General features: G+C 35.9%; 1 protein-coding gene across 2 annotated transcripts; it reads right to left on the reverse strand.

Annotated features, from left to right (window-relative positions):
• Positions 1–1,047: 1,047 nt before the first annotated feature.
• LOC107038830 (homologous-pairing protein 2 homolog) lies at positions 1,048–9,186 on the reverse strand. 2 transcript variants are annotated; one of them, XM_015258130.2, is made up of 3 exons: positions 8,840–9,186; positions 3,484–3,677; positions 1,048–2,742 (listed from the first exon to the last, which is right to left on the reverse strand). In XM_015258130.2, the coding sequence occupies exons 2-3, from the start codon at positions 3,637–3,639 to the stop codon at positions 2,278–2,280; spliced, it is 621 nt and encodes a 206-aa protein (XP_015113616.1). In that variant the 5' UTR covers positions 3,640–3,677; positions 8,840–9,186; the 3' UTR covers positions 1,048–2,277. The 2 variants fall into 2 exon arrangements, with proteins under 2 accessions (XP_015113616.1, XP_015113617.1); XM_015258131.2 differs by lacking the exon at positions 8,840–9,186 and adding an exon at positions 3,788–3,931.
• Positions 9,187–9,479: the final 293 nt, after the last annotated feature.

A 9,479-nucleotide genomic window follows, 5' to 3' on the forward strand; every position in this document is an offset into this window, starting at 1 on the left:
AAAGTCCAATAATTCCAACCCCGACTTCTCTTCATCAAGAATGCCTGGATCAACTTTTTTAATATCCAAGAGAATTTCATGATATGTGCTCCGCAATCCTTCCCCTGTTTTCCCTTCAATTGATGTCTGCGGTAGAAATGAAGAGCCATATATTGGTGGAGCCATTTTGATGTCTTACGACACACAATTCCACGCTTTAATAAACGATTTTGATTCTTCAAATCATTTATGGTATTGATGGGTTTGTTTTTATCGATATATTCACCTTTGCTATGATCTCCCATGAGATGAATTGTATCATTACTTATTATCTCATGTATATTTGCATACTGACGTGCGCGTTCGAGCCGAAGGCAAGGCCGACCCACAGTTAGCTGCTATTTCGCACTTTAAATGTTCGCAGACAATCCCAGACGCAGCAATTGGCAAAAATTTCCTCCACTGTTGAGATATGATGATACACAGTCTTATGGACTTCATTATAAAAATATTGACTTGTATGGCGATGTGAATAATAAATTGTTTTCGCATGATGCACATGTCGTTCTCTTTTACTCCTTCCGCTGTATATCACTCAAAGTAATCAATATACTGTGAAAATAATTTATGAGCCTGAAATATGTAATGCATTTTTTGAAAACAGTGTCTAGAGGATTGTCTGGATATCTCATTCCAAAATGTTTAGTCGGAGTGAGCACCTGTGCTTATTTTTACTCATGTTGCCTCAATTGAGTGATCAAGTAAATAACTAGTTCAGTTAATGATCCAGTGGATCAGTATCATTATTAGGATTCCATAGAATTTTAAATTCATTAAAGAAGTGGTGAAACGATTGGAGCCGACGAGAAACTGTGAAATCTGGATATTTAGAAAATCATTTAAAGAAAAATCTTGGGTTAAAATTTTAACAGATCAGAGGAAGATTCTTTCATAGTTTCAAAATGGATAAGGATTTCATTAGTGGAAAGGAATCAGATCGCTTTCTCCTGTAGTTTTTTACAATAATAGTTTAATTACATTGATTCAAAAATTTTTAGATGTGTGAATCACTGACAGATGAAGAAGTTCAGTCTATCTTCCAGACAGAATGTGACACTGGTACGTATGAATAAATAAACAATTTCGAATTTCATATATAAATTATTCTTCATTCCTTAACTTTACTCATCCTAGTTCCTGAGTATCAAGTAGTGCCAGTATTACACTCTATTACTACAAAAAATACATCAAACCCAAAAGTATATTTCAAATCCTTCGGGAAGGATGTGACATTGTACTTGTGGCCAGCTGAGGGGATGCTATTCGGAAGACATACACCAGTCTATACAGTCGAGTCGAACAAATCGTCTCCCAGAGGTCTCCATTACACAAAATATGATACATACGGAGTAAGAGAATTTTTCTCTATTCTCATATAAAAAACGATCGCAGTAAATCTTCTTAATATTCAATTTTAGTAATTTATGTTCTTCTAGATTTATCACGCCTATCAGGACGAATCGAACAATGCGGCGATAATAGTACGCCAAGGCACTAACAATTCATACAAATTCGACGGCACTTTCGGTCACCATTTCGCGATACGCTCCCTTCCACAGAGAGTGATAGACGAAGTAATCAGCAAAAACAAATCTCATCATCAGTCGAAATTGCTTCCCAGTATCACAAAGAATAATGAAAGCTACTCGCAGACGGAGCATCACTTGATCATAAAGACGGATGATGTGAAAAATGCTTTGAACTTTAACAACCGATCATTCTCGAACAACTCTTTCGTAACTCGTGATGAACGAAACTCAAGACATAAATACAGTAAGATGAAGACCCATTCGAACATTGTGTATCCTGAAATTTTGACTATAGTCGAGTACGATACTTTCAAGTGAGTAGATGAATACCTTTTCTATTCAATTTAATCAACGAAATTGGATATGCTTTCGTTTAATCGGCTTCAGGTCATTCCAATCGGATGTTTCTGAGGTACTCGTATATCTAACAGCCTTTTGGAATGGTGTAGATTTACGATATAGATCACTGAGGGATCCAAAAATACGTCTGAACATCGCGACGATAATAATTGGATTGGTAAGTAAAGTCATGGAGTTTCAGTCTTCCAATTTTTACAGCTCGAACTGCAATAAATAGATGCAGTACCAAATAACAAATATGGGGAATTATTCTGAATGTGAAAAATCAGTGTTCAATACCCTGCATTGAAGCAAATCATTTCAAACATTCAAATAATTCCTCCTCCATCGACCTGAACCCATTATATCTCTATTTAACTATTTTAACAATTCTCTCCTCGATCCCCACTTCTTCAAACAGTTGCTTCTTTGTCCCTGGGAATCCCTCCAAAATACTGTCAACTATCTCAGAACCTATTCTCTTCCTTTTCAAGTATTCACGGGAATACTGGTCCCTCAAAACCTCGGCCTTCTTCTTCTTTTCCCCCAGATTCGGCTGACTGCTAGACCTCTCCACTAGATGATCCAATTTGGTTTCTAGTGCTGTTACTCTTAACTTAACCGCGTCACTCTCCCTGATAGCTTCCTCCAGAGTTGGACCGGACTTCAACGCTTCTAATTTTTCCTCCCGAATTTTAACCTCATGCTCAAGCGCCTTCCGTCTCATTTCCAACTCGGCTGCATGAGCTTGCAGGTCACCGCTCATTCTTTTCAACTCAGCAGCATTGTGCTTTGTGGCTTGAGTTACGCAATAGATTTTCTGTTTTCCGTACGTCTAAAAGTCGAACAAATGCGTCAAATAGCTAAAGACTAATGATGAATTTTACGTAAATTTACTAGAAGTGGGCGGATTAGCTAATCAGCGTGAGAAAGGAAAAAACGGTTGGGTACAGTAACTCTATCCGTCTTCAAGTCTATCATAACAACTTTATCAAACATCGAGTCTGCCGAAAAACAGATATATTATTTAAAAATAGTAAAGACAACTCTATCGGTGGTCATGGCTACCCTGAATTCGCACCGAGAGGTGATGTTGAATAAAGTTGTGATGGCTTCGGAATTTAGGGTAGCCACGATCACCGATAGAGTGCTTATGATAAAGCTGAAGATGGATAGAGTTGCTCCTGTACCGTCCAAATGCATCAAATCTATACTGATTAATAATGAATTCTAAAATTTAAATAAAAGTATGCAATTCGTCAAGTAATATTATATAAAGTAATTTGACTAAAAGTGCGTGAATAGCTAGTCATTATGAGAAAGAAAAAACTGCTGGAGTTCCCGACTTTGATGTTTAATTTGGAATCTATCTGGCATTGAATTTTTGTGAAAATCGAAGCAGAAAAATTAGAGATCCATCGAAAAATTAGTGCCATCTATCGGTATTCACGATTTTGGGGCTTAAAGGTCCAAATAAAAACATTGAATTCCGTATCATGAAGAAAATGTCCAACTCTAGGAAATTTTTCGCGTAACTTCACAATTCTAAATGAATAATCACTACCTAGTAACATACCTTCTCAAAAACTTTTCCCTCTTTCTTCAACTCCTCCAGTGCCTGTTGAATGGTCGCCTTGCTCTTCTCATTGGGAAGATTCGACACAATATCATTGAGATTGTAGGGCCTGTTCTGAGTCTTCAGAAAATTGTGAACCGCTTCTGCCGTCGCCATATTGATTTAATTATTGTTCTCAAAATCTCAAGTCAATCCTTGAATGATAAAACGAAAGTTTTGTGGTGATACCTGGAAATTGGTTTTCGCAGGACAGGAATGCTACCCCATATTTGAGCGATTATCGATTGGACAATTCTAGGATTACCACTGATTCTGTACAAGCTATGGGTCTCTATTTCTATGCTGAGGAGAGATTTGAGAAGAGCTCGTATGACATTGTAATCGCTGTCACGAGGTAAATGACTATAAGAAGAGAAAGGTGAACAAAAATTACTCAGAAAATTGTAGAGCGAAATGTAATTCAATGGAAAAATGCCTGTTTGTGAAGACTATTTCACGATTCATTTGGTGAAAAAAATACATTTATTGTTAAATGTCCCCACCACTGGATGATTTGGTCTGTTTTAGAAAGAACTCGGTCAATCAGATGATAAATTAATAAATACAGTGGACTCTGGTTAGAGGCATATTGGTTAGTGTCGAACTTCCCCTCAATTTTTTTTTCTCGCCGCTCGAGCGTTTCCCCCACTCTGCCACCACACAAGCCGGAGAGTAAACACTCCAATATTTTCTTCGAATTGCTATTGTCTTCCGATTCCAGTAGAGACGAGAAATAAAATATTCTGCATTTGAATTGTCGATCAAAAAATTTAGTCCACTTCTGGCTGTCATGGGGGGAGGATCTCGTTTTGTTGGCATAAAATTAATTCAAAATTGGATTAAATAAAATAATGAAGCGAGGTAAAGAATACGACTGTAACATTGCGAATAAAAAGAGTAAGACGAGAACTGTTGTGAGTATTAAAACTAAAGTGAGTGTTTTAGAACGATTGGATAGTGGAGAGAACATAAATGATCTATGCGATGAGGTTGGAGTGCATCATACGACGATCAGAAAGTGGTGTAAAAATATTGATAATAAAAAAAATCGTCTGAATCTATATGAATATTGCTATTATAGTTGAAGCTGTGAAGTAAAGTTTATCATTAAAATAAAGTGTTGAATTGAGAGAGAAAAGAAATAGTATTTTTCATTTTATCGTTCGTAGTTCTCGGAAGTCGGGCTCGGCGTGAGCGCGTAGTGGGGGCAGAAAAATAGAGTCGAATTCTCCGAATTCGCTTCCCCTATCCCGCAAAACAGTCGACTCTAACCAGAGTCCACTGTATTAGGGAAACATTCTGTGTTAATCACACTGCGCCATAAGGTTTTAGATAATTTGAAACATAGATCGGCATTAATCATTACTTTAGTAATATTATGAGAAGTTGCACCTTACAGTAATTTAGATTTATCTATCGTAATTGAAATTTGAAAAGTAATATAATAATTGGTAATTTGATTTTTCAATTATTGGTTGATAAAATAGTTCGGAATTTGAATATTTGAGTTGATGATTGATAAAATAATTCGGAATTTGAAAATTTAAATTGATGGTTATTTTTCAAATTAAAAAATTGGTGAGTAATATTAACAATTGACTTATTCCAAATTTAACTGCAATTCAAAAATTCGATTATACCGATGTCTGATTTGAAATCAATTTTTAACCTGACATATTATGAACGAATTTGGTTTCCTGATTGTTTGTGTGCATCAGACGTTTATAGAGCAGATGTAGAAAATTTATTATTCCCTTATCAATTATTGACAGATCAACAGTGTGCGAACGTCTAAAAACCAGCAAAAACTCAAGCTGTGTCTCTCTAAGAGGTACGTTTAGCGATAATTATCAGAAAATTTGCGAGCTTCGAATAATTCGTGTAATGGATAAATTTTGCTAGGCATAAGTCAACTGGGCTCGGCATGCATGCAAAACGCTGAAAAACAATCCGTTGAGTCTGTTGGGCTTGTACACGATCAAGGATTCAACGGAGTTGCAACTGCCGCTCATGAACTAGGTCATATGTGAGTTTAATGACTAATTTCTCGATTCAGTATCGAATAGGCTAGGATGGGATAAAATCTTTTAGAACTCTAACACCGAATTGATAATGTTCATAAATTGTTCAGATTGGGAGTGCCGCACGATGGATCGCCGTCTCCACAGTACATCGGTGGTCCAGGTGCCACAAGATGCAGCTGGCAAGATGGATATCTCATGAGCAGTGAGAGATTCGGCAGCAATGCGTTCAAATGGTCTAATTGCAGTTTAGAATGCTTCAAATACTTTTTGAAGTAAGTCTTTCATTTCACCTCATCAGTTGTAATTAATTTTTCATCAATGCTACTGCGTTCACCTCGCGCTGAAAAGTGCCTTTTCGTTTACTTGTAAAAATAAATAGATCATGTTATTCCAATCTAACAATTGTTCTCTCTTTGTGCAAAAGACAACCAGTCGCTAAATGTCTCTACAACAAACCAAAGTTCGACACAGCCCTTCTTAGAATACTGCCAGGAAGCCTATTATCATTAGACCAACAGTGCTACGAAGCTGGAGCGCTCGAGGCTTGTTACGTAAGCAAACAATTTAAAATTCATTGGAAATTCAAGGGAGATTTAACGGATCTGATTCAAGTTACGCCGTGGCTGTTCGCACTACCACACGCAGCAGTCCAGAGATAGGCATAATCATAAATTGTAATTGACATTAATCTCATAAACACTTAATCAAGTAATAGAACTTAACAATTTTTAAATTATTAAATTAATCAACAATTAAATTTTCAAATTCCGAATTATTTGACCAATCAATAATCGAATTCGGAAGATTGAGGATTCCTTGGATAATCTCTAATACTTTTCAGGAAATTTCCGATTATTTACTTAACAAGATCTATGCGCGCGCTCTCGCGCGCGCTCATCTATTCATTTGTTGAAATGAAGAAATGGAATTCATTGAATTTCAGTTTCTCATGAATATCTTATAAATATTGATAATGAATCAAAGAGAATTCGAGTAATGATTGAAGTGAATAGCGAAGTAGAGTAAAAGAATCTATAAAGAATTTTTCATTTTCAATGAATTATCTTCAATTTTTTAACACAATCGGTCTCCATAAAAGGACAGAATTTATCAATTTCACCGATGATATATATACACGTGAAATATATATATATATATATATATATAATATAACGTTCGGAACGTGAAAAAAAAATTTACCACTGAAGAATTTGAAAATGCCGCGTGTTTTTTTGTGAATAACTTCGTGTCACATATTGACATGTTTTGTTAGACATGTTCAGGCAGTTTCGAGATATTTCGATATAAAACAACTTCCCGTTTCTTTCATCTTTAGTAAATAAGATGATTATTTGAAAAATTTAAATTATCAATTATTTTACTATTTTCTAAATTCCAAAGATAAATTAATGAATTCAATTATTTTAAGGAAAAAAATTCTCTTAATATTACTAAAATAATGATTGATACTGATCTCTGCGGCAGTTCGAGTGCAGGAGTGGGTGCCGAAATATAGCGTAGATGATTCTAAGGATGATTTTCCAAGCAGGGTAGAGTCCGAGACCCCACTTGACAATGTTGTCACAACTCTGGTTTTGAACTCTACTTCCAGAGTTCATAGCAGAGATGTCAGACAAGGTGTAAATGTTTTTTTGGGGCCCGAGTGCAGGAGCGGGTATCGAAATAGTGCAGATGATTCTAAGAATGATTGGTTGACACGTTGCGTATTGTACTACTGGCCGACCCTTATATGCATTTCTGTATGACACGCTGCGTGTAACACGTTGCGTGTGACACGTTCCGTGTGACACGTTGCGTGCGAAACGTTGCTTGCGAAACGCTGCGTGTGGTAGTGCGAATAGCCACGGCGTTTAAGTTATTTTACGATAGGATCTGATCTGTTTTCAGCATGATAAACGGGCATGTGTACTTCTGTACTGTACAATACCAGAAAAAAAGGATCAATGTGTTGCTACTGCCCCTGCTGCTGAAGGATCGAAATGTGGAGATAATAAGGTGCAAAACATAACTTTGTAGCTTTAAATATTTCAATGAAAACTTTGAAAATGTGAGCTGAGAAAATTCTATAGAAAATGTTTCAATAGAATATGTTGTGTAGAAAAATCGATTCTGTTGACTTTTTCTACAGAATATTTTCTATGGAACATTTCAATAGAATCGGCCAAACACTAAGAGAAAATTCAATAGAAATCCGATAGAATTGTCTAGTGAATTCGCTAGATTTTTCTGTGAAAATTTTTTCACAGGGGTGGGTGGGGCAAAATGAAACAGCCGAAAAACGACTATTTGACGCAATTCAAGCAAACAAAAATTTTTTAAACTTTTGTTTATTAACTTTTTTTATTATTTGGAGTACTGATGAGAATAATAATTTTTTATTCGTCTTATGATTCAATTGATAACAATTCAATTGATTAGATTAGGCCGATTACACTTTTCTTTTTTCATTCGATTGAAATTCAGCATCATATTTATTTTTTCTCCCTCTCCTGGGCCTTTCTCTGGACTTTGGATTGTGCTGTTTCATTTTCTTTTCTATTAATCCATCGACAAAATCTTCTCCCGTTAGAACTTCTCAATAATTTTCCATTCTACTGAATGGAAAATTATTATTCTGATTAGTGCTCCCCAGAATAAAAAAACTTTAATAAAGAAAGGTTAATAAAAAAAGTATGTAATAAAAAAAATTCTTTTGTTTGAATTACGTTAAACATATTTTTCGACTGTTTCATTTTGCGCCACTCTCCCCCATTAATTAGAAGTTGGGGTAAAACGGACACGTTTGGCTTTTTTATAATGTTAATGAGGGGTTGAAATGTTGATAAAATTGAATAATTTTTTCTTCAATACAAAGAACAATTCTTTCCCTTTGTGACGAGCCTAAACTGAGCTCAATTGATCAATTTGTTTCGGAGTTATGAATAATTTTAAAAAAGTCTAAAGTGTCCGTTTTACCCCAACCGCCCCTAATAAAAAAATGGCAAAACGCTAACACAACGATTTAAAGCAATGCATATCAGTCATCACAGCCATGACCCGTGAACTATCCGTAACCAAAATATCATAAACTTTCAGATTTGCATTCAAGGAGAATGTATCGACCAACGCCAGTGGAGAAACATCGACATGGCTATTCCCCCTTGACATCATAAACCTTACATAAACTGAAGATTGACATAAAAAATGATAGACTCACTGAAATGTCATGGAGGAGCAAAAAAATGAGTCATAATTAATCAATAATGGAAATGTTTACGAATAAAAACACTCACCGTAGATAACCTCACTGCCACCAGCCTCAAATGTCTCTTGTTATCACTCCAAACTAATCCTCCAAATTCATAATCGAAAACCCTGATAACTCACACGAAATTAATAATTACAATTCACCCCGATGCACCACACGGACAACAAATTCTATTCTGTTGTGTAAATAAGCTGTACCCGGTCTAGTCCAATGAACGAAAATCCGTCAAATGCCGAAACTGAATGTGTGAACACTGAGATATCAAAGTAATTGTAAAGATTTAATTGAACAACTGAATCAATCGACAATCAACGTCTGAACTACGTTTCCTTCGTCAACAAATGTTTAAAAGTACTTGTGCACATGTCGTTGTTTGTTATGGTTGAATCGCAATAAACGTTCGGCTGGTGGCGCTGAGTGTCACGTCCGCCGGAAATGATCATCTTCAGGCGGAAAAACCATCCTCTCCATCATCAACGATCGATAAAGAAGAGTTTTGATCATTTTCACTCATTTGCTCCTCTAGTAGACTGACAAATGGCATAAGTGGACGTTCCTATTTACTAAAGGATGAAAGAAACGTGAAGTTGTTTTATATCGAAATATCTGGAAACTATACCAGACCACAAATCGTCAATTCTGATTGGTTAATGAGTTACGTGAAG

The sequence above is a fragment of the Diachasma alloeum genome, unplaced genomic scaffold (genome assembly GCF_001412515.2).
Source record: "Diachasma alloeum isolate Michigan unplaced genomic scaffold, Dall2.0 Dall_scaffold_00288, whole genome shotgun sequence".
Lineage (NCBI taxonomy): Eukaryota > Metazoa > Arthropoda > Insecta > Hymenoptera > Braconidae > Diachasma > Diachasma alloeum.